This window comes from Macaca thibetana, chromosome 20 (assembly GCF_024542745.1).
Source record: "Macaca thibetana thibetana isolate TM-01 chromosome 20, ASM2454274v1, whole genome shotgun sequence".
Taxonomy (NCBI): Eukaryota; Metazoa; Chordata; class Mammalia; order Primates; family Cercopithecidae; genus Macaca; species Macaca thibetana.
In genome coordinates, this window is record NC_065597.1 from 38,083,060 (window position 1) to 38,108,908 (window position 25,849).

Below are 25,849 nucleotides of genomic sequence, written 5' to 3' on the forward strand. Positions count from 1 at the left end.
AAAATTTACAATTGAGACTGTCACAGGTGGTTCCAGATGGACTGAGATCATGCAAAGAAAATGAAAAAAAACACGTCAATCACATTTAACTTGTTAGGAAAAGATGCTATTAAAAATATCATCTACAATCACAGAGATCCTTTCAGGAATGCAGAAAAAATAGATCACAGTTCCCTTTGGTTAAAAAAGGGTCATTATTTTGCAGATGTCAACGAGGAGGGAACAGGATGGTGGTTATGTTACCCATAAGGCATGGAAGGGCCAACTTAATGTGTTCCCGGGGCTCTCTGGTAAGTCATTTTTTGGCACTGGGAGCACATTTCTCCATAGAGACATTTTTGTACAATATGGAAAGATTCCCAGCCCAGCCTCCCGAAGTATTTAACCCACAGTGGATAGACGCATTGCAAGAGGAGCACTGAGTTCCAAATTGTTGTGAGTCCCTTTAGCTCCTGGACTGAACCCCAGCTCCAGAGGAAGGAAAATAAGGAAAGGAAAGGGATGCTGTCACCAAGGAAGACTCGGTCAACCGGCCTCGAAGTAAGGATTCCTCAGCTGAAGACTGTTCACACTTCCTTCTAAAATCAATACTGGTGATACCTTGCATTTATGTGTTTCATATTTTACAAACTTTCTCATTGGATCATCATAACAATACTCTTCAAAAGGTAACAGGTTTAGCGATTATTCCTTAACCAACTTGGGGAAAAAAAAGATTCTAACATCTTGACAATATTCCAAATAAATGGCATGACATCCTTTGGAAATCTTGCTTCTCTTTCAAAACTGCAGGTCTGATGATTATTATTATTATTTTGCAAACTACTTCATTCTTCTAGACTGAGATTCTTCTAGGATATTTCAGAGGTAATTATAATAAAGTAAATAACAGACTAGAGCTGAATTTAATCCCTCTACCATGCTCCCCACCTCCCCCCCAAAAAAAACAACCTAGATGAAATAAGGTATATCATTTGTTTTATGTTATATCTTCTCCAGGAAAAATAGAAATTTCTGACATTCCAATCCTGCACCAGGGTTTCTTAATTCATATCGGAAATGCTATGATGGTCTGCTAGTCAAAGCAATCCAAAATAAATTCCAGCAGCCAAGGCTAAAATAGCACCCCAGGGAAAATAGCAGGATCTTCACACCTTTACATCAATTTGAATTTCAGGATGGTTAAAACTATTTAAAGCAGCAGAATTCATCTTTTTTTCTTTACGTATAGAATGTGTGAAATGTGCATATGTGTGTGTGTGCACATGTACGTGCGTGTGTTTAACGAAGGTTGTCAAAATTTAGCCAAATCCTACAGAACCGAGGTTAAAACAGAAACCCTGGCTGTTTACTCCAGTTTTTCTCTCCACACACTAAGAGTTAAGAGAGATGGCAAGGCTGTCACTTGGAATTTCCTAGCTCCTGTCACTTTGTCTCAGCATCTTCAGCATTTTTAGTCTTGCTCCTATTGTGTGCAGAGCAGAGGCACTAGGAACGATCCTCTTAACATTCCTGAGATGTACCAGGCACATCCTAGGACTTGGTACCAATAAAGCTCAACTCTCACACAGCTCATGTAAGGGTTAAAAACAGAAAGTCCTACCCACTGGTTTGCTCTGATGTTCCTGGAGATATTGTCACTGGATGTATCCTCAGTAGAATTCTATTCAACACCTCTGTCTTTAAGTACAAAGCTGTAGGCTGTAGCAGCTTTAAGAAACATAAGTATCCCTTTTTTCTGCTGCACAGTATCTGTGTGTGAAATTCTCTAAAGGGGTTTAAGTATTTACCCTGAACACTATCAGACAGTTTCTAAAATTTTCCTTATCCAGTTGCAAAAACACTTCAAAGAGAATCATAAACACAGTCCTTTGTGCTTTCGATGCACACTGTGTTTTTGAGGCTTAAGCCTGAATTCTCTTGGAATTGTATATTCTTTTTTCCCGAAAACACAGGATACACAACACTTTCTTGTAAAATTCCTTACTAAAGGTGCAGACGCTTAGGGAAAAAAATGGAAAACTCTGAAATTCATAAGATAATCAAAAAAGGAATCAAAACGTGTAAGAAATTCATTGCTAAATCACATGTAAAATTTCTCCCCAGATGTTTTACTTTTAATAGAACAATATAGCTGTGGGGAATTGGAGTGGGTGGGGAATTGGAGTGGGTGGGTAGGAAGGAGAATGGAAAGAATCGAGCTTCCCTGAACACTTTTAAGATAACCAAAAACCAAAGATTTAAACCAAAGATTTTAAGCTGCTCCAGCTGCAAGTGACTTTTTCGTTTTTCCAAATTTTCAAAACTAAACATAAAGGTCTGCACACCGGTTTCAGAAACTGAATTTTTGGATGCTTATGACTCTTTATCCGCCTCTAATCTGTGCTTATCTTGAGTCACTCAGCACTGCCCCAGTCAAAAAAGAGAATTTACATTTTAATTTAAAACCACTAGACATCTCACATAGGATCCTAAATTATTATAATATACTCTGCTCCTAAATCAGAAATGCTAACCCTGAAAAAATGAGGAGACTGGATTATGTTGGCTGATGTAACTTACTGTGCACATTAACACTGAAAAGAAGGGAGAAAAAAGTTATACACACACACACACACACACACACACACGCAACAATTGGTGACTTTCCCATTAATGCAAACAAAAAAAATTCAATATTTATATTTACATCACTTTCTTCTGCACATCCCCAAAAATTTTCAATCCTAGAAGGAAGTTTAAAATAAACTTAGCTAATTGAACTATAATACAATAGCAAATACCAGTATACTCAGTAAATATTTCAGTAAATGGAAAAGCAACCTTGTTCCTATATTCAGTTTTAAAGAATTTATTCTAAAGCACTCTGATGAGAGCTTCATTAATCTCTCCAAAAATAAACAAACTACTGCTCGGCTCAATCATTCCCTATGACTGTGTAACCTACATGAAGTGTAACCTACGCTGAGGAAGACTCATCCACACAGCCACGGGCAGGCTCCTGGCAAGGGCCTTCCCAGATGATTTACACAGGCCAAAATAGCAGGGGAAAAGGCATGACTCATCTTAAAGTTAAACTATTATAACTAACTTGTGAGGGACAACCTTTACCTTCTTAAGTACATTTCTCTCTTAAAACTTTAACAACAAGAAACTGGTTACATTATTAAATAAAACACCTACTCATTTTCCACATCTCTCTGCTCTCCTGTGCCAAATTTTAACATAAATGGATAGAAATAAATGTAGCCTATAGCTTACCTAACATAATTATATGTTGTGTTTTACACTGTTTCAAAACGGATACATTAAAATAATCCAGTCTTGGCTCCTACCCACTAAAGTCAATAAAGGTTATTAAGGCCAACTGCCATTTAAATGCATTGCTATAACAGCACAAGGAATTGTCAGAACAGGAAATGCAATTAAAAACATTCAAAACCATCAGGATCTACTTTTTCTTCTAAAAGAAAAAAACCAAGGAAAACAGCCAGAAGAATTTCTCTCCAGTATAGAAATCATCAATACTTTTGAAAATGTTTACTCTGAAAACGATTGTCAAATATTTCCACTGGATTATACCAAATTGACCTTTTTTTTTTTTTTTAAGGTCAATAGGAAAGGAATAAATGTCACCAATTTAGAGGATTTCGCACCTAGCATTCTTTTCTGTATCATTGTGAATTTGATAGTGTTAAAACATTTTTATAGGTAAAATAAATGTCAGTTTTGCAAAGAGCGATACCAGACCCTGAGAGACAAATGGCCTATCCGTTGAATCTCTGGCTACAGCAAGACTTCCTCACCTCACAGGAGACTTTAGCTTTTCATATTTCTCTTTACCCAGAAAGCAAAGCAGTTGCACAGTTTCTTTCAAATGGTAACTCTCTCTTATCCTGAAGAGTCTTCTCATAACACAATCATCTTGGATGGCGGGGGCGGTGGCGGGAAGGAAGTGCATCGGGTTTTTAAAAAATTAAAATAAAAAACAAATATTTGAATAGTATTATAGTGTTATAATGCCATCCTCAATAGGGAGCAAAGAGGAGGGGAAAGGCCAGACTAAATTCCTGGGTTATAAGAAAGGGTTATGTTGCTTTGGGCTTAATGGCTCATACATTCATGAGGTAATATTCAGGGAAAATGTGATATTTTATCAGAATGTCATTCAAATATAAGGTTTAACATTTACATCACAAGAGCATGGACGGAGTAAAACTATCCGCCGGGAGAAAAATGGCAAGAATAAACAGTGTGATAAAAATGGTGTTTGCTGGGACAGGAAATGGGAAGTGGAGGATGGGGGAGTTTTAGAGACAGCTGACTAAACTTTTTGAAATATGTGACTGGTTATGACATGTGAAGCAATTACCATTAATGGAAGAAAAGCGATTTCAAAGCTCATTTTCCATTCTTCTATATCCTTCCTGAGACTACACCTTCCAACCACAAAGTGAAAAAAGAACACAAAGACAGAAATCACAGCACAAGTCTCTTCCCTCGTACAAGGGCCGATAAAGGTTGCTTTACTCATAAGCAAAAGGGGAAAAGTAATGTACATATTCCCTGAGGTTTTTTATTTTATTTTCTCAGCAAAAGAGATCGATGATATTTTGCAGGACAAAATGCACTGATTAAAGAAATCCTTCCACAACACACACATGATTTTACAATTCAAAAAAAGCATAAAGATAAAAAAGAATCATTTGTCTAAAATGATCATCATTTTGAGTCAGATAGTCCCTGGAAGCAAAGTGAGGACACTCAGAAATTCCATTTGGATTAGTCTAATGCTATACAATCCAAATGTGCACCAAACACTGTACTTTTTATGGTAAATTGCTGTTGAATTTGTTAACCCACAACTGATATCCTGTGTTATGGAATCTTGGAGATTACAGCTAACTTGAAGCAACAGGGATAATTCTTGACAGTTAATGGTATTTTTGTATGCATTTTCCTGAAAGGCTAACATCTTGGGGCCTCAATCTGGTAGCTCAACATTGCCCCCTACTGCTGGCAACTGAGAAAATATGAGGTGGGCTGGTACCAAGTGGAAATCTAACCAGCCACTGCCAATTCCACCCGAGTATACAAATACCAGATGGCACTGCACGAACACAGCCACAGAACCATAGACCCATCCAACAATTATTCTGTTCTGTCTTTTCCAATAAAAAAAAGAAATTACTTGAATTTGTAAGAAGTCATTTGTAAAAGGCTTGAAGCAATGCTTACATTTAATTTGGAAGAAACATCCCTTTTATCTGGGCCTAAATCTTGACTCTGCTGATAAAGATCATCCCAAGGCATGCTGAGGAGAGACACTGAGGCCACTGATCTCCCTCAGAACACTTAGGAATTCCATGCCAACTGCTGGGAAACTTGGGCCAGAGAGTTCGCAGAATTGCTTTTCCTTTTGGTATTTTTTATACAAGAGCGACAAAACAAAAGATATTTTCTCTTAACGAATGTGCCACCACCTTCAAATTATTTATGCACCAATTTACGTAGATATAACTAAATCCCTTAAATGAATTCATAATGAATAACACTGGTAAGCTCACAATACCAATATTTTTTTTTTGTGTGTGTGTGTGTGTGTGTGTGTGTGTGTGTGTGTGTGTGTGTACGTGAGACAAGGTCTCACTCTGTCACCCAGGCTAGAGCACAGTAAGGCGATCACAGCTCACTGTAGCCTTGACCTCCTGGGCTCCAATGATCCTCTCACCTCAGCCTCCCAAGTAGCTCAGACTATAGGCACGCACCACCACAGGCGGATAATGTTTTTTATTTCGTACAGATGAGGTCTCACTATGTTGCCCACACTAGTCTCAAACTCCTGGGCTCAAGGAATCCTCCCAATTTGGCCTCCCAAAATGCTGAGAAGACAGGTATAAGCTACCTTGCTGGGCTAGATTTTACAAAAAAAAAAAAAAAAAAAAAAGGCTCTTGAACAAAAACAAAATCAAGGGCCAAGTACGGTGGTTCACGCCTGTAATTCCAACACTTTAGGAGGCTGAGATGGGCAGATTACCTGAGGTCAGAAGTTGGAGACCAGCCTGGCCAACATGGTGAAACTCTGTCTCTTCTAAAAAATACAAAAATTAGGCAGGCACAGTGGCGGGCACCTGTAATCCCAGCTACTCGGGAGGCTGAGGCAGGAGAATTGCTTGAACCCAGGAGGCGGAGGTTGCAGGGAGCTGAGATCGTGCCATTGCACTCCAGGCTGGATGACAGAGCAAGACTCCGTCTCAAAAAAAAAAAAAAAAAATCATTAAGAGCTCCTTTCTTATTTGCTCTTCAACTCTAATTCACAGAGTTGTCAAATTACAACTTCAAAGTCAAGCTGATGTCTTAGAGCCAAGGTTCATCAAGTTAAGAGGTTCTAACTCATATGTAAATGGACAAAATCAGAATTACACAGTAGGAGGAAAAAAAACGTTGCCCTGAAACTGAAGCTGCCTTTATATAAGAAGCCCATAAAAATGGAGAGTACTCATAACAGGCTTAGTTTAGGAACAGAACTGACCAAGGAGATTTAGGCACAGACTTTTCATTAACTCCAATTCAGTTTCACAATGCTCGGTTTTGCATTGATTCAGGTCTTTGGAGAAATCAATTTTTGTGATACTATTAATACATTAAAAGGATTATAACATTCCTTCCCCAGACACATATCCATGAAAAGGTACGATTTAAAGATTTGAGATGTCTGGAAAGCAAGGACATTTGGATTCTGATCCCGACTTTTAAACTGGGGCCTTCAGAGTTGTGACTTGACATTTTCATTATTATAAAGTAGGAATTAGGGTAGACCCTATGTTAAATATTCTTATCACAAAAATAATAATTATAATAAATAAGACAGAAGAAAACTTTTGGAGGTGATGGATAGGTTTATGGCATAGACTGCTGTGATGGTTTCACAAATGTACACGTATCTCTAAACTCAGGTTGTACACATTAAATAAGTACAGTTTTTTGTAGGGCAATCATACCCCAATAAAGTGGCTTTATAAAAATAAAATAGGGATTAGCAATAGCTATCCATTTTTGCAGATTAGTTCATTGTTTCCAGCACATTTCAAATTCTGTGCAGAGGTACTATCTCCAGAGTTTGCAGGCGTTTACCACTTTTCTACTACATTCCAAATCCGATTGAAGGCAGAACAGTGAGGTGGTGAAGAGCAAGGACCCCAGAGGCAGCCTTCTAGAGTTCAAATTCCAGCTTCCTCACCTGTTAGCTGGGTGACCTTGAGGAAGTTACATAAACCCTTTGTGTTTTGGTCTCCTCGTTAGAAAAACGGGGAATACAGGGCCGGGCGCGCTGGCTCACGCCTGTAATCCCAGCACTTTGGGAGGCCGAGGCGGGCGGATCACAAGGTCAGGAGATCGAGACCACGGTGAAACCCTGTCTCTACTAAAAATACAAAAAATGAGCCAGGTGCGGTGGCAGGCGCCTGTAGTCCCAGCTACTCAGGAGGCTGAGGCTGGAGAATAGCGTGAATCCGGGAGGCGGAGCTTGCAGTGAGCCGATACCGCGCCACTGCACTCCAGCCTGGGCGACAGAGTGAGACACTGTCTCAAAAAAAAAAAAAAAAGAAAAAAGAAAAATGGGGAATACGTTACACCTATGTTATGGGGTGTCATAAAAGTTAAAGAAATTATATAGAAAACACACAGAATAATGTCTGGTACTTAATAAGTATTATGTAAGTGTTTGCTATTATTATTATTACTATTATTTAAATTAAGACTTAATGCAAGACCTCCATGTGGCTTCCGCCTGCCTTCCAGCTGCATTTCTCCCACATTATCTGCACTCCTTGCTCTGGTCACACCGGACTTCCTCACTTCTGGCCTTGCTTTTACAGTTCCTGGAGTCTAAAGTTCATCCCCAGATCCCCCATCCCATCATACTCCTCAGCATTCAAGGGCGCCAAAAACCACATCTGCCATTTCACCACCATCCCAGCCAGCTCAAGTGGTCTCAATGTAATGCTCCCTCCTCTGGAACTGTGATTTTCTTTTAACATTTAACATATATTACCGGATTTCATTTTAGCTAACGTCATACCTGGTGATATTCGTGCCCCTCTCCTTGTTCAACTGTTGGATCACAGTGGTTGAGAGTACAAGCTGTGGAGCCAGCCTGCCTGGGGTTCCCCCTTGCTTTGCCACTTACTCCGTGACCTTAGGGGAGGCCCTTCATTTCCCTGTCCCTCAGTTTTCACATCCATACATTCAGGCCTGGAAAACTGTCTATACCTCTTAGCATTGCTGTAAAATTTTTTTAAGTTAATACTGGGAAAACAGAGTAGCACCTGATGCATATAAAAATGCAAATAAATGTTAAATACTATTTTCAAATTGTTATCCTCTTATCACCACTTCCTAGTATATGTCCAGCACATGCCTTATGAGGAGAAAATAATATAAATGCTTATTGAACTAAATTGAGGTTGTACTGACAAAATCCTGGCTATACCCATCACCTTACCAAGAAGAACCTAACTTGATAATTAGGAATAATTAAATCTACATTTGCCTATGCAAATGAGGCAGTGGAGGATTTGTATAACACAGCAGTCCACAAAACACGGTCGGTCCCAGGCCTCATGGACTTACCACACCCTCCATCTTCTTCCACAGTGCTTCCAATTGAGCCATGGGTTGACACCACCAGTCAGTGCACTTTCTGTATCGATTGCCTTGAAACCAAAACTGCCTCAGCCACTCAAACTCGACCTGTGGACCATAAAGAGAAGATGGTGGTTTTAATTCCCTTGTGATAGACAATCAAGGACAATGACTTCGTCTTTTAATTCTCCTCCGGTAATTTGACGGCCATAGGATGAGAAAAGGTGAGAAAGGTCAGCCTAACGAGTTCCCAATATAAGCTGGCATCTCCAGAGCATTTCTGCAATGCTAAGAAAAGAGTAGTCTTAAAACTGAGGTCTGGCCAGACGTGTTGGTTCATGCCTATAATCTCAATAGTTTGGCAGGCCGAGGCATGAGGATCGCTTGAGGCCAGGAGTTTGAGCCTAGCCTGGGCAACACTGCAAGATGCTGTCTCTACAAAAACAATTAAAAATAAATTGGCCAAGCACAGTGGTGTGTGCTGGTCGTCCTGGCTGCTTGGGAGGCTGAGGCAAGAGGATTCCTTGAGCCTAGGAGTTTGAGGCTGTGATGAGCTCTAATTGTGCCACTGCATTCCATCCAGCCTGGGCAACAGAGCAAGAGTCTCTGTGTTAAAATAAAATAAAATAAAATAAAACAAAATAAAATAATTAAAAAGCTGAAATTCTCTTACACAACCCAGCTCACGCCACAGAGGGGTTTTCAATCACATTTATTAGTCAGATGTGAGGAAACTATAAGTCAATCAACAATAAATACTGAGATCCTAATTATAAAGTAGGCTGTACTATGTTTGATGGGAAAGACATAAACCAAATGTGTTTTTATTAAATGTCTTTATTTAAGGCTGATATTAAAAGCAAAACATGGATACATATTAGGAAATATTAATTATAAGTTTCTTAAATTGCAATAAATTAAAATAACTTACCCATGGGCCGGGCGTGGTGCTCACGCCTGTAATCCCAGCACTTTGGGAGGCCGAGGTGGGCGGATCACAAGGTCAGGAGATCGAGACCATGGTGAAACCCCGTCTCTACTAAAAATAGAAAAAATTAGCCGGGCGCAGGGGCGGGCGCCTGTAGTCCCAGCTACTTGGGAGTCTGAGGCAGGAGAATGGCGTGAACCCGGGAGGCGGAGCTTGCAGTGAGCCGAGATTGCGCCACTGCACTCCAGCCTGGGCGACAGAGCGAGACTCCGTCTCAAAAAAAAAAAAAAAAAAAAAAAAATAACTTACCCACGGGCCAGGAGGAGCTGGTGATAATCTTAACCTGTATATATAAAACTAATTATGGAGGCACACATTAAACCTACAAAGCCATTCAAATTGTCACTTGTCAACTCAGGGCAGGTGACAATAGGTTAAAAAGAAGAGTAGCAAACATATTAGTACAAGTTGAATATCCCTTATCTGAAATGCTTGAGACCAAAAGGATTTCTGATTTTAGAATATTTGTGTTATATACTTACTGGTCAAGCATTTCAAATCCAAAATCTGAAATTCTCCAATAAACATTTCCTTTGAGCATCATGTTTATGCTCAAAAAGCTCTGAATATTGGAGCACCTCAAATTTCAGATTTTCAGATTAGAAATACCCAAGTAACTTACTTTCCTTCCCGATGAATCTACTACGGTAAACTTCAACTGTTTGCCACCTTGGCAGTCCTCCTATTCCAGTCAAATCCCACCCACCCCTTCCCCAAACAGCCCATGTGGTCTGAAGAGGATCCAACTCCAACGCCAGGGGTGGAATATGCAACCCAGGTCTAGGCCAATCGGCCCACTAGATTCTGTAGTCACAGAACTAGGATTGAGAGCAATAGGAATATGTCCAATCAGAAGAAGTCTCAAGACTATCAGAAACTACAGGAAGAAGACTCTGCAGCTATTTTGCCAGCAATGGGAAGAATGGAGCCAACACAGGGGGTAACTGCAAGACGAAAAGACAAAAACCACATCCTGATATCAACTGACCCTTGATCAAACTATTCCTGAAACTGTTTTTATTTAAGCCAGTTCAGGTTGAATGTTTTGCCCTTTGCAACTAAAATAATCCCAACATATTTGGATGATGGGCTGAGTTAACCTATGGAAATATAAAAAATTTTCTATCCATTTTCTAATTCTTCTATCATTCATCAACTTGAAAATCAAGGTACAATGCTACTGATCTTAATACTCTTTTTACCACTGCCGGCTAAAGAAATGTGGAGCCGGCCGGGCGCGGTGGATCACGCCTGTAATCCCAGCACTTTGGGAGGCCGAGATGGGTGGATCACGAGGTCAGGAGATCGAGACCATCCTGGCTAACATGGTGAAACCCCGTCTCTACTAAAACTACAAAAAATTAGCCAGGTGTGGTGGCGGGCGCCTGTAGTCCCAGCTACTCGGGAGGCTGAGGCAGGAGAATGGCATGAACCTGGGAGGTGGAGCTTGCAGTGAGCCGAGATTAAGCGACTGCACTCCAGCCTGGGCGACAGAGCGACGAGACTCCATCTCAAAAAAAGAAAAAAAAAAATGTGGAGCCACCACAGCTTCATGCTGGGTTGTCTGGCTTTGCTAAGGTGATCATATTCCATATATAGACATGGAGCTATTATAATCTTCACCTGTTACCGCAAAGAATTTTTTTTTCTGTTTATCCATATTGAACTTTCATGAGGAAAACAAAACCAACTTGTGAAGATTTAACAACGGTGAAAATGGCTCAAATAAGTAACCTGAGAATACCAAGTCATATGAAAAAGTTTTAGCTTACATTAACTAAATGTTTGTTTGCTATGTAGGACTGATTTCAGTTAAAGCTGTTTAAACAAAACAAAACAAAACAAAAAAGGAATGTAGACACAATATTAATACAACAGTTGCTAAAACTTATCTGTGCTTAACAGATGGTTAAGCACAGTGGTTAACAGATGTAACCTTGAGTACTTTGAAAGATGAATGAATACAAATGTGTTTCAACTTCTGTGAAGATACAGGTTTAACAACATAGTTCAAGAAAAAAATGAGTTCCTTTTGATGGATTTCACATAAAATTTGTTCACACTATGGAAAGAGCCTGTTAGCAAAACATCAAGTCCTATGTTAGAAAGAGTTGACAAGGTTTTAAAAGATTTGCCAGTCTTTGGACTGGTTATGCCCGTTGAAGAGGACAGAATGGATAAGGCTTGGCAACCATGGTGACTCTGGAAATAGACTATCATATGTAATTAGTTCATCCAGTCTATCAGGGTACACTAGAAACTGGATTTCAGTACATTAAAACTTGGAAGCAAGGAGAAGGCTATATCTAGGGGCTGTGCTATTGGACAAGAGAGCAAAGAGAGAGCCCTGGCTATTTTAATAAATAATGCCTTCATCTTCCCTTGGACGCCTAACTATCTTTTGAGACAGATAGTATCATGGTTAAAAATAAGGGCTCTGGCCTATAATCCCAGCACTTTGAGAGGCCATGGCAGGAGGATCACTTGAGCCCAGGAGTTTGAAACTAGCCTGGGCAACACGGTGAGACTTCATCTCTACAAAACAAACAAATAAACAGTTAGATGGTTGTGGCGGCACCTGCCTGTGCTCCCAGCTACTTAGATGGCTGAGGCAGGAGGATCACTTGAACCCAGGAGGTCGAGTTTGCAGTGAGCCATGATTGCGCCGCTACACTCCAGTCTGGGCAACACAGTGAGGCCATGTCTCTAAAAGAAAAAAAGAATATGGGCTCTGGAGTCAGTTCAAAAGTAAGTACCACTACAGAATAGCTACGTCATCTGTAAGACAGAAATAATTACTGCCTACTCTCTGTCAGGCATTTATTTGCTAGATGTCAAGAGTGCATACTAAACAAGACCACAAGGCTTTGGACTTCCTGTCCTCAAGCATCTCACAATCTTACAAATTTTCTGACCAGGAGAAGCTTTAATGTCCTCGTCAATTCATGCCCACCCCTTCCCACTAATGCCAGTCAGAAACGTTCAACAACACTGAAGACCTTCTCCCAACCGAATTTTATTCATGAGTTGAAATATTGCCCATGAGATACAATCTCTGTGGACATCAAATCCAGTGGCATGCCTTCTATTCAACTCCATGACCTGACTTTTTCATTTCGATGTTGTGGGTAAAAACTATTACAGGATTTTAATCAAATGCCACCTTTACCAGTTCCCCCCTGCCAACAGAAAGAAGTAGCTGACTCTCTCCTTAAAATTAAGTAAGAAGGCGAAAAAATATTTCCACCTGCTTGATTCAGAGTCTGAGTTAACAAACTCTGGAAATTAGGAAGGAAAGCTATAGCATGGATACTGCACAAAAACCAGAGTCAGGACTCAAAATATAGCGAGTCCTTATTACTTTGGGGCTAAAAAACCAAACAAACATCCATGTCTAATCATATTGACTGACTGATGAAGTGGTAACCACGACAGAAGTTGGGTATTCTTCCCTTCTCCAGAGTTGTAGGCCGTCAAAGGAGGCTCATAGCTAACAGAGCAGAAATAAGAGGCAAGCGGTCAGGAGAGCAAATGCTGACTTGGGGCCAAGGAACATTCCACGGGTGACACATCCCTGAAGACGTCAGCAGCAGGGAGACAACCTGTAGGAGCTCTCAGGGTTCTCTCAAAGTTTTCATGATACTTACAAACCAAACTCCCTGATTTTGAGCATGCACTTAATGGAAATAAGTCTAGAAGAGGAGAAAGGAATAGAATCAACCCACATATCTGGACTTCAGTCATTGGGTACTTAGGCCTTGGAAAGCAAAGCTAATAAGATTTCAAAAGAATATTTCTGAGCCACTTTATCACCATATAGTTGTAAATCATCTCCATCATTCCAATGGGTCAGTAAATGTCACCTACTTTTCTTCTGCTGAGTTTGTTTAGGCTCTTGATATGGTCCCAAGTCAGCCATAGAGTTCCCTCATGAGATGTGTGACTACGCCCCTTGGGATTAATGTCTCACTGTAATAACGGATAGAAGTTACTTTGCTGAGAAAGGAATTAGACCAGGAAGACATGGTAAGGCTCTATCTACAAAGAGGTACCCTATGAAGGCCCTTTTGCAGTGGTTATAAGGAAGCCACAGGTCTGGTCAGAAGAAAATGAGAGCCAAACAATACCGTCAAACATTCCATTCTTCTAGGGGACATTTACTAAGAGAGGAGGCTGAATTCCACATTTTACTATCTTTAAAAAGGAAAGTGGGCCATTTAATAACATGGAAGAAGATTCTGCTTATAATTAAACAAGAATCTTTCCTAAGCATCTTAAATTGGAAAAACTATATCTCCAATAAGGTACTCCAAAACACATGCCCAAACTTCCGAAAACTGCTCAGTTAGAAACCATCCTAGACAAGGAAAACAAACCACTTCTCAACCCACACAGACTGAGAGCTTGCAGTATGTAAAATCGAGGGTTTCATCCCATGGTTTGTCCAGCAAAGACACATGGCCTTGCAGAAATAGGCAAGCAAGCAAGCAAGCAACTGGGAGAACTCTTATGGACGAGCGGGCTTTCACTGAACAATAGGACAAAGTAAAGAGTAGGCATGCAACTGCTAAATCCCAGGCCAACTTGTATGGCAAAAGAACAATATCTGACAATGTGCCCTGACATATGGAATTAATTGTGAAAGTAAGGAGATGACCTTGAAGAATCAGAGATCGGGAGAATGGTAAAGACTGGCACACACACTATTTAAATTCAAGATCACTGTATCTATTCAACCCCAGGGGCCGAGGTTTCTGATACAGTACATCTCTGCCCCACCTGCCTAACATACAAGGTCAAAAGCAGCCAGTCACTTTCTGAAGCAGACAAATTTTTTTTTTTTTTTTTGAGACAGGGTTTTGGCCTTGTTGCCTAGGCTGGAGTACAATGGCACAATCTCGGCTCACTGCAACTTCCGCTTCCCAGGTTCAAGAGATTCTCCCGCCTCAGCCACCCAAGTAGGTGGGATTACAGATACCCGCCACCGCACCTGGCTAACTTTTTGTATTTTTACTAGAAACAGGGTTTCACCATGTTGGCCAGGCTGATCTCAAACTCCTGACCTCAGGTGATCCACCGCCTTGGCCTCCCAAAGTGCTGGGATTACAGGCGTGAGCCACCGCACTCAGCCTGAAGCAGATAGACTTAGATGACAATATTCTGTTAGATACACAGTGTGATTTTACAGATTTCTCCCATCCATTGATGGTAACAAAACATCACAGTCACAAAAGATGAGAAAGGATAGGGAAATAAGAAAGCCTGTATGCACGTTAAAGAAAGCACCCATTCTGCTAGTCTGACACGAAAATTGTGAGGTTTTATTTATTTATTTTTTTTTTTTTTTGAGACGGAGTCTCACTCTGTCGCCCAGGCTGGAGTGTAGTGGCACAATCTCGGCTCACTGCAAGCTCCGCCTCCTGGGTTCACACCATTCTCCTGCCTCAGCCTCCTGAGTAGCTGGGACTACAGGTGCCCGCCACCACACCCGGCTAATTTTTTTGTATCTTCAGTAGAGACAGGGTTTCACAGTGTTAGCCAGGATGGTCTCGATCTCCTGACCTTGTGATCCGCCCGCCTTGGCCTCCCAAAGTGCTGGGATTACAGGCGTGAGCCACCGCACCCAGCCCATGAGATTTTTTGAGAAGGAAATAACTACATTTCAAGATTAGAATTTCTATAATGTAAATATGCAGAAAGACATAACTTTGCTCTCCAGTCTAATTCAGTGAGGTCATCAGGCCCATAAATGTCTTCCTTCCTGAAGTTCTGGCTATCAGCAATGCCTCCAGCAGGGACTACTAATAAGACAGAAAGTAGAACACCCATCAGGCACAATGAAGGGAAGCAAGTCAGACCTGAGCTCAGCATTAGAAGTGGTTACCAGTCCCCTGAAAGGCAGAACAGCTTCCCCTATGGCTCTGGAGATTATGACAATGTTTCACAAAGTGTGGAGCAGTTCACAAGATATTAAATAACTTATAAAGACATTAAAAAGATATTATGTCACTATAGGAGATGACATTATTTCTCCTTTGCTCAAAACTCTTCAATGGGCCCCTGTTTCCTGCAGAGTAAAAAGGAAAGGCCTTGTCCTTACAAGGGCCTCCAAGGACCTATACAATCTGCTGCTCCCCAGTCTCCTGGAACTACCTCTGTGACCTCTTCTCCTATAAGTAGCAACCTCACTCCCTCCACTCAAACAGTACTGTTCCTGGACTGTTCCATGGACTCCAGACATTCCCCCACCACACAGCCTTTGCAGTGGCTGTTCCTTCTGCCCAAAAGGCAATTCCCCAGATACCCACATGGCTGTCTCTCATGTCCTTCAATTCTCTGCTCAAACGACATCTTTTCAACAGGGAGGCTCTCTAGTTCTCTCAGTTTCCATCATCTTGCTCAGTTTTTTTTTCTGTAGCACTTAGCAACTTCTCACATACTGTATGATTTACCAATGTATTATGTTTGTTACTTACCATCATCTCCCTGTACTAGAATGTCTATTTTATTTACCAATATATTCTAAAGCACCTAGAAGAGTGTCTGGCACATGCTCAGCAATTAATTATAGAAAGGATGCATGAGAACATTTTTTAACTTCAAATTCTTCATCAATCCTTCTTATTATATCAAAAAGAAAGTCTCAGATAGGTGAATGAACTTCAGTTCTCTACCACATTTTAGTGTCTCCTTTTTTTCAATGGTTTTTTTTTTTTTTTGAGGTATAATTTACCAGCCATAAAATTCACACATTGTAAGTGCAGACTCCAATGATTATTAGAAAATGTATGAAGCTGTGCAACCATTACCACTAATCTCCCTTCTTAACACGAAGAAAGGAAACTTGAGGCTCAGAGCGTCCTCCAGACAAGAATATCTACTGGAATGTAATAACATTACTCTGTTTTCACTGGACCTATTTTTCTGGATACTTTTTCTTTTGGCTAATGATACTGGATTTCCACTTAAAGTAGCAATATAAAGCTTCCTTTTTAAAGAAATTTATATATGTTAAAAAAGAGTTGATTTAAAGTAAAATATTAAGTAACTAAACAATGTATGTACTCCAAAGATAAAGTAAATATTGAGAGGGTATTAGTGGGAAAAGTAGAGTTTGTGAAACTTTGACCCATGGGATCCAGACCTGCTGGTCTCACAGACTGCAGAACTGCAACTGATTTCGTCAATGAAAAGCAAGGCATTGACACTTGCTCGCAGGGCCTATCCTCAATTCCCAGCAGTCTTTGCTGGGAGACTATTCTTCCTGAGTCTCTTGTGCTTCTGCGTGTCTTGTGAGGAAGCAATGACTGTCCTGTGTTACGGACTCTCATCGCAAGGATGTTTATACAGCAACAACCTGGATAGAGAGAGTTTCTCCCTCCAGAACAAAAGGGCAGGTGTGCATATAGGCTTGGAAGATAAACACAGTGTCTTGACCTACAGCAAAAGACAGGCATGCTTACTATCCTTCGAAAAAGACTAGGTTTCCATAGCTCATGGTTCCTCTCCTATAATGTAACCCCTCAATGTGTACATGTTATCTGGCCTACTTTGCATTGCCCTATAGAAACACTGGGAGAATGCTATGCTCTGTATGTGTACGTCCCTCCAAAATTCTTTTTTATTTAATTAATTAATTTATTTATTTATTTATTTATTTTGAGATGGAGTCTCACTCTGTTGCCCAGGCTGGAATGCAGTGGCACGATCTCGGCTCACTGCAAGCTCCGCCTCCTGGGTTCACACCATTCTCCTGCCTCAGCCTCCTGAGTAGCTGGGACTACAGGCGCCCGCCACCACGCCTGACTAATTTTTGTATTATTATTATTATTATTTTTTTAGTAGAGACGGGGTTTCACTGTGTTAGCCAGGATGGTCTCGACCTTGTGATCTGCCTGCCTCGGCCTCCCAAAATGCTGGGATTATATGCGTGAGCCACCAGGCCCGGCCATGTCCCTCCAAAATTCTTCTGTTGAAATTCTAACAGCCGAGGCGATGGCATTAAGAGGTGGGGCTTTTCAGAGGTGAGAGGTCATGAAGGCTTTCATAAAAGAGTTGAGTAGCCTTATGAAAGAGACCACAGGGAGCTCGCCTGGCCGTTGCACCATGTAAGGAAAGTGAGAGGGTACCATCTATGAATCATGAAACAAGTCCTCACCAGACACCAGATCTTGACCTTGATGCCACCTGATCTTGAACTTGCCACCCTCCAGAACAGTGAGGATAAATTTCTGTTGTTTACAAGCAACCTGGTTTATGCTATTTTGTGACTGCAGCCTGAACAAAATAAGTCTGTGAACTAACACAAAAATACTGACACTCTGGTGACTGCTATTGATGTAAGTAATAACCTGTCCTCCATCTCTGACCTAAGAGTCTCACGTCTTATACCAATATGAAACTGTGGCAGATTAACTTGTTAGCTTGCAGGTAGGGTAGAATCTCAGATCTTTCACAATTCTTGAAAGTCCTGCCAGGCACGGTGGCTTACGACTGTAATCCCAGCACTTTGGGAGGCCAAGGTGGGCAGATCACTTGAGGTCAGGAGTTCGAGACCAGGCTGGCCAACATGGTGAAACCTCGTCTCTACTAAAAATATAAAAATCAGCCAGGGGTGGTGGTGCGTGCACCTGCAGTCCCACCTATTCAGGAGGTTGAGGCAGGAGGATTACTTGAACCTGGGAGGTGGAGGTTATAGTGAGCCGAGATCATGCCGCTGCACTCCAGCCTGGGTGACGGACCGAGACTCTGTCTCAAAAAAAAAAAAAATCCTTACCTCATTATGAATTTCTTCTCCTTGTTTCAAAACTGCAGGCTCAAAGGATTTCAAAGAGACATCACCATTGTCCACATCGTCACGGACATTCTGCAGAGCCAACTGACAGCGTTGTAAAATATAATCCAAGGTTCCTGTTGAGCACTGTTGAGACAGAACCAGCAATTACAATTATGGGCAAAATCTAAGTTTACTATGCCGCCCTTCCTAGGATTGTTCATATTTGTCCCTGGCTGTGAATTCACCTGTTGACCCCATGGCTCAGTCTATACTCCATTTTTTTTTTTTTTTTTTAATTTAAATTTTGAGATAGGGTCTTGCTGTGTCACCCAGGCTGGAGTATAGTGGTGTAATGTTTCACTGTAGCTTCAACCTCCAGGGCTCATGCAGTCCTCCCACTTCACCTTCCCAAATAGCTGGTACCACAGGCAGGCACCACTCTACCCAGCTAATTTTTCTAAATTTTTATGTTGTAGAGAGACAGGATCTTGCTATATTATCCAAGCTGGTCTCAAACTCCTGGGTTCAGGGCAGTCCTCCCACTTCAGCCTCCAAAAGTGCTGGGATTACAGGCATGAGTCACTGTGCCCGGCCTGTACTCCTTAACTCAAGAATTACTAGAGTGGCCTGTTCCACTGGGCTCTCTGCTGCCAGTTTGGCCTCACGTGGGCCACTTGGTTTGCTGGTTTTCTTTTATGTGGGCCTCATATCTCTAACTAAACATTTGGGTCCCTGAGGCTAATGCCCTATTTATATATGTTAAATACATTTTCTATATATACTACAACATCTAGAACTGAGTCCGAAAACTAGAAGAAATTTAATAAATAATTATTGGATGAATAACTGGTTAACCAAGAAGTCAAGGACACTGACTTTTTATCTCAAATGCCCTGAGACTAACGATAGGAAAGAAAGGTAAACAGGCTGCTGAACTGGTTCAAAAGCACACTAAATGGTTCTGTAATAACCGAGGGGAAAAATGAAGTTATAATCACAAGGCAAAGAATTCATTTCCCTTTTCTGCAAAAAGCATACATTAGGCAGTGGCAGATTTTGGCAGAATAGATTCTTCAAATAATGGAGAATATTTGGCTTATGCCCTCAAGGCACATTCAAAGCCACAACTTAGTACCTGGGCCTCAGCAAGGACAGAGATAACTAGTTCATCCCTCTCTGAGTTCGTGGGAGCAAAACAGAGGTCAAATGGACAAACTCCTTTTTATAAAGGATCATATGTTGGAAAAGAGGCCGATGTACATAGGCAGTGCATCTGCTTGTTTTGATATTGAAGTGATTTCCTAGAATAATAAAAAGTCAGCTATAAATACCCTTCAATCCCAATAAGGAAAATGTATCCCTAAAATACTTTGGTTTTATTATTTGTAATTTCAACTGAGTCCTTGTAAATAACCTTGAAGGCTAATCCTCTGATATAAAATTTCCTTGCACATTTACTACCATTTTATCCAATGCAACATCGACAAGCCTGGGAAAAACAAAGTTTCTGTGCCAAGAAACAGAAGTTTGACTAATACGTATTTTAATATGAAGATCCCAGAGTGCTGGGTGCATAAGGGCAGACAACTCCAATTTCCTGCCAAGAAAACCCCACAAAGAATAAAGGTGAATGACCACTCATTTTTGTCCCACAGCAACCTCTACAACATCTTTCTTTTTGAGACGGGGTCTCACTCTCTGGCCCAGACCGAAGTACAGTAGCATGGCGTGATCTTGGCTCACTGCAATCTCTGCCTCCTAGGCTCAAGCAATTCTCCTGCCTCAGCCTCCCAAGTAGCTGGGATTAAAGGCGTGCACCACCACGCCTGGCTAATTGTTGTATTTTCAGTAGAGACAGGGTTTTACCATGTTGACCAGGCTGGTCTCGAACTCGTGACCTCAAGTGATCCGCCCACCTCAGCCTCCCAAAATGCTGGGATCACAGTTATGAGCCATCGCACCCAGCCTACAACATCTTTTTAAAACGACTTCCATCTAGAAAGTTTTCCTACATGCACCTTTACTTTCCCAAGTAGTGAGCTACATAGGTTATTAATTGCATTTTCATGCAAGATTGGAAACAACCTAAATTTCTCAACAATAGGAAAACTAGTTTAATGAATTATGGTTGCAGAAAACAAAAAGAGAGAGAGAGAGTGTGTGGAATAATTTTTTTCTGGATATATAGTGTTTTGTTTTATTTAAATAACCTATAATCAGGCCTAGTCTGAGATAGGTTTTTTTTTTTTTTTTTTTTTTTTTTTTGGTAACAGCTTTATTAAGCTATAATTCACATATCATAAAATTAAACCATTTAAAGCATATAATGAAATGTTGTTTCATATATTCACAGAGTTATACAAATATCACTGCAATTAATTTTAGAGCATTTTCATCACCCCAAAAAGAAACCCTGTACCGTTTAGCAGTCACTCCCAACCCCGCCTGATTTCCACCAACATTTCCAACCCTAGGCAACCACTAATCTACTTTCTACGTCCATGGAGAGGCTTATTCTAGACACTTCATATAAAGGAAATCATATAATATATATCTTTTGTGACCGGTTGCTTCCATTTCATATGTTTTCAAGAGTCACTCATGTTGTAACATGCATCATTACTGTATTCTATTTGAATGCCCAATAATATTCAACTGCGTGGATACACCACGTTTTATTTATCCATTCATTAAGTGATGAATCTTTGGGTTGTTTCCACTTTTTTCTGATTATGAATATTCCTGTAGAAGTTTCCATCACTCTTGGGTATCTACCTAGGCATGGAATTGCTATGTCACAGGGTATCTTTGGATTTAACCTTCTGAAGACGTGCCAGACTGTTTCCCAAAGTAACCGCACCACTATCCATTCCCTCCGGCAGTGCACGCGGGTGCCACTTCCTGCAGGTCGTCACCAACACTTGTCATTATCTTTTTTATTCTGGCTATTCTAGTGGGTGTGAAATGTTATCCCATCATGGTTTTGATTTGTATTTCCCTATGACTAATGATGTTCAGCATTTTTCATTTGTCTGTTGGCCATTTGTATACCGTCTTTTTTTGTGGGTGTGTGAGATGGAGTCTTGCTCTATTGCCCAGGCTGGAGTGCAGTGGCGCAATCTCACCTCACTGCAACCTCCACCTCTCAGGCTTAAGTGATTCTCCTGCCTCAGCCTGCTGAATAGCTGGGATTACAGGCATGTGGCACCACATCTGGCTAATTTTTGAATTTCTAGTGAAGACGAGGTTTTACCATGTTGGCCAGACTGGTCTTAAACTCCTGGCCTCAAGTGATCTGCTCACCTCGGCCTCTTAAAGTCCTGGGATTACAGGCAGGAGCCACTGCACCCAGGCTGTGACATGTTAATTCAGTACCTTTGCCATTTTAAATTGGATCATTTCTCTCTTGAATTATTGAGTTGTAAGAATTCTTTGAATATTTGAGATACAAGTGCTTCATGAGATAAATGATTCACAGATATTTTCTCCCATTCCATGGATCCTCTGCACTTTATTTATGGTACCCTTTGAAGCAGAAAAGGTTTTTAACTTTGATGAAGTCCAATTTATCTGTTTTTTTCTTTAGTTGTTTATGCTTTCGATGTCGTATCTAAAAAGCCATTACCTACTCCAAGATAAGAACTATATATTAATGAGTAATTACTACCAAAGTTTTCTGAAACAAAACTACAGAACCATGTATTTTTATATTAAAAATATTTAAAAATGTTTTTGAAATTACATACATTTTTACTTATATATTAAATATTACCAAAAGAGTAACAAGAACCTTTTAAAACTGGTTGCCTCTGGGGACAGGGACTGGTTGGCCTAAGGAGAAAGAGACTTTAACTGTATACCCTTAGGTATTTGTTTTTATTTTGAACCATTTGCATTAACTACCTATTCAAAATATAATTATGCATAAAATTTAAATTTCTTTAAGAAGACATTCTGTATTGAATCCCAAGAACATTCTGACACAATTATCAAAAACTAAAATCTAGGCTGGGCGCACTGGTTCACGTCTGTAATCTCAGCACTTTGGGAGGCCGAGGTGGGTGGATCAAATGAGGTCAGGAGTTCAAGATCAGCCTGGCCAATATGGCAAAACCCCATCTCCACTAAAAATACAAAAATTAGCCGGGCTATCTGCTACTTTCTACTCTGCGCTGTGCATACTCTTTAGACTATAAGCATCTTGAAGACACTGAACATGACCATTCCCGTTCACAAGTCCCTACAATAATAACTTGAATACTATAAAGTTCAATAAAAGTTTGAAGAATGAACAAACTGAAATCCCTTCTGAATTGTAATTCCTGCAATCAAAACTTGCTGATGATTTAATCTCTCTTGCTTTATTATGTATACTCTAGTGTACAAATGAAAACAGAATCACCTTCCACACAGTGAGCTTTAGTTGTTCCTATCTCCTATTAGTTTTTCATTAGAATAAAATGAAAAGACAGTAGTAGCAGTAGAAGTAATTTAATAATAGTAGTAGTGGCGAACTTCTTTGAATGTATACCAGTCTCTGTTCTAAAAAGACTTACATGTATTACCTAATTTAATCCTCATAAGAACACTATGAATTAGGTATGATTATTGTCCCCATGAACATATTTCCCAAGCTTTTTATTTATCGTTTTGTACAGCCCTTTGAACCCAGCACTAACGAGACTGTCTACTCTTCCGGCTAAAATTAGGAAAGACATTGAAGGGCGCATTTAAGTAGCCATATACTCAAGTGATCCACAAGAAAGGGATTCTTGGGAGGGTTATAGCTAGAAAGACAGATGCCTATAACTGGGGAAATGAAATCCTTCCATACAACACAAGGCAGATATTAGATGTTCTATAAATACTAGCTCTTCCCTCCCTCCCTTCTTTCCTTCCTCTGTTCGGCCTGACCTACCTTCCTCCCTCCCTTCCCTCTTTTCTAAAAGAACTCCTTTTAGGTCTCTAAGACAATTATTTCTGTGTTTGTTTAAAATTTGTCCCCCCAACAAAAGTTCACAAAGGTGGTGGGCATGATGGCCATGTTGATGGCTCTATCTCCCAGGCCTACAGTTTTGGACACATAACAGGCACTCAAATATTTAAATGAATGAGTGAATGGAAAAGAGAAGAAAGGGGAGAAAGGAAGAAAGGGGTGCTGGATGGGCTGGCTGGCATCTTGGTTTAAATATTCATTCATTCTCTCTTTGCCACACAGCAATATGATCGGTCCACTGGTAAAGCTACTTAATGACCAAGACACAACACTGCCATATAGACTCAGGCAGTACTGCCACTGGAACACCATGCACTTATACCTCCCACCTTCCTGTACCACTTCTGCCCAATTTTCTCACACTTGTCCCCTGTAGTTCCATAAAAGGTCAAGCTATAAAGCAAAACATGCATAGCAAGCTTAGGTAGAAGGTCACTTGTAATCCCTTTCATGCCTTGCTCTCTGGAACCCCTCTTAACTGAGTACATGGGACCCCAACATGACTAATATGAGTTTTTCTCATTTCTTAGTTTTCCATTCTGAGCTAGTCTGAACAGCTAACCATCGGCCATTGCAAGTGTTGGCAGAATTTAGCAATAAAGTCTGGGTTATGAACACATCTGGGAGCTCAGAAACTCCTTGGCAACGCTGTAACTTTCTCTTTAATTTACATTCACATGCCCAGAAGTCCAACCAAAAAGTTAAGGAAAATGAAAATTCTCAACATCCAAACCCAGCCACAGCTAACACATGCACAAGCACAAAAATCTGCCCCAATTCCTCCGGTCATCTCTTGCCCTTGACCTTGACAGATACAACCCTCTAAATAAACCTCTAACTATAAACACTTGTCAATGGCATTTTCCTTCTCCAAGAAACATAATTCCAAGAAGCAAAATACACTTATCCCATGCCATGCATACACTTTCTAAAACTGTATCCAACACAATCCAAAGCTCAAAAAGCAAGTAAACAGACGCAAGTCAAGTTAGATGGAAGCAATTTTCCCATCAAATACTCTTCCAAAGCTCTATGATAAATTGCTCATTCAACCACTTCTGTCACATCCAATTAGGTGTGAATCACATTTTTATTTACACTTACCTCTGCCACTCGGTGGGTGGAACTAAACCGAGGTTGTGAACCAGCCAAAACGCAGTGTTGGTGGGTGGCATTGAGATCATCTACAGGAAAAACACCAGAAATTTATAAAACCATATTTATTAGTCAGTATATACTGTATATTACTTAACTAAAACACAAAGTAAACAGTAAATCCATCTTTCAAGAAATGACAATAACCAAGGAATCAACACTTACCTTGTATTCTTTAATCAATCCCTTATAAGTAGGTGACTATATATATGTGTATATATATGTTCCATTATATATGTATCTACTTATAAGTAGAGATTACATATGTAGATATATAACAAGTGTAATAATACAAATATAAGTATATAATAAATATGATATACTTATATATACTTATACATACACAAGTATATGTAAGTGTAAGTAGATATATAATCATATGTCTATAATTAAATATGTATATATTCTATCATACAAAGTATGACACTTTGAAGAGTGAAAGGGGGTGCTATTTACAATTATTCCAGAACAACAGGTATAAACCAGGACTGCCCTCAGCAAACAAGATATAGGGTCACTCTGCTTATTTGTGGTCCTATAATGCCCACCCACTATAAAATTCACTATGTATGGATTGAGCTTCTTTCACTTTCTCATGACACATCTACTTCTACTCTTTAGAATAAACCAGAATTTGGAGTTGAACACCTTTCATCTGAAAAATCTGCCTCTTTCCTTCTGTAATCAAAGTATCAATTTTGCCCTAACAATTTTCCAGGCAACAAACTAACCAATTCAGCATGTTGCATGTTTGGCTCTTAGAACAGAATTCAAGTCTAGGGATTCACAACCCAAGAATGAAGTAGGTGGTGAATTCATCAGTTGAAGAATATTCCTAAAACCACAAGCAGTGGGAGAAAAACCAATGACCAAGTCATTGCAGATCCTGAGAAATGATACCACAAGTCAGGCAAAATCTATACAATCTCTGCTTAGGACATGACTTCCTCTACTACAAAAAAAAGAGAGTTGTAATGTTTCTAGCAATGATATCCTATACAGGCAATACAAGATTTTAATCAAGATACCAGAAATGATAATGACTTAAACTAAGAGGCAAATGCCACCAGGCCCCTTATGTGTCAGCAAAAACAACCTACAATATCATCTCTAAACACAGAAAGGAAATGCAAAATATTAAGGCAGGATTTCCACTTAGGAATTTGTGAAGTAACAGTGACAAGATTTACCCTTCTGCCTTAAACAACTACAAAACAAGCCAAAAATATGAATCAAAGGTTTCAGCAAGATATAATCCCATGGAGAAGAGAAACAAAATAGGTGAGAGATG

At 40.2% G+C, this 25,849-nt stretch overlaps 1 protein-coding gene across 1 annotated transcript in view; it reads right to left on the reverse strand.

Annotated features, from left to right (window-relative positions):
• FTO (FTO alpha-ketoglutarate dependent dioxygenase) overlaps positions 1 to 25,849 on the reverse strand; it is a 674,514-nt gene that overhangs the window by 213,455 nt on the left and 435,210 nt on the right. The window contains exons 6-8 of the mRNA XM_050774894.1: positions 24,508 to 24,587; positions 18,408 to 18,551; positions 8,632 to 8,751 (exon numbers count right to left, since the gene is read on the reverse strand). Coding sequence (XP_050630851.1) covers positions 8,632 to 8,751; positions 18,408 to 18,551; positions 24,508 to 24,587 — 344 coding nt within the window. The remainder of the gene's footprint in view (positions 1 to 8,631; positions 8,752 to 18,407; positions 18,552 to 24,507; positions 24,588 to 25,849) is intronic.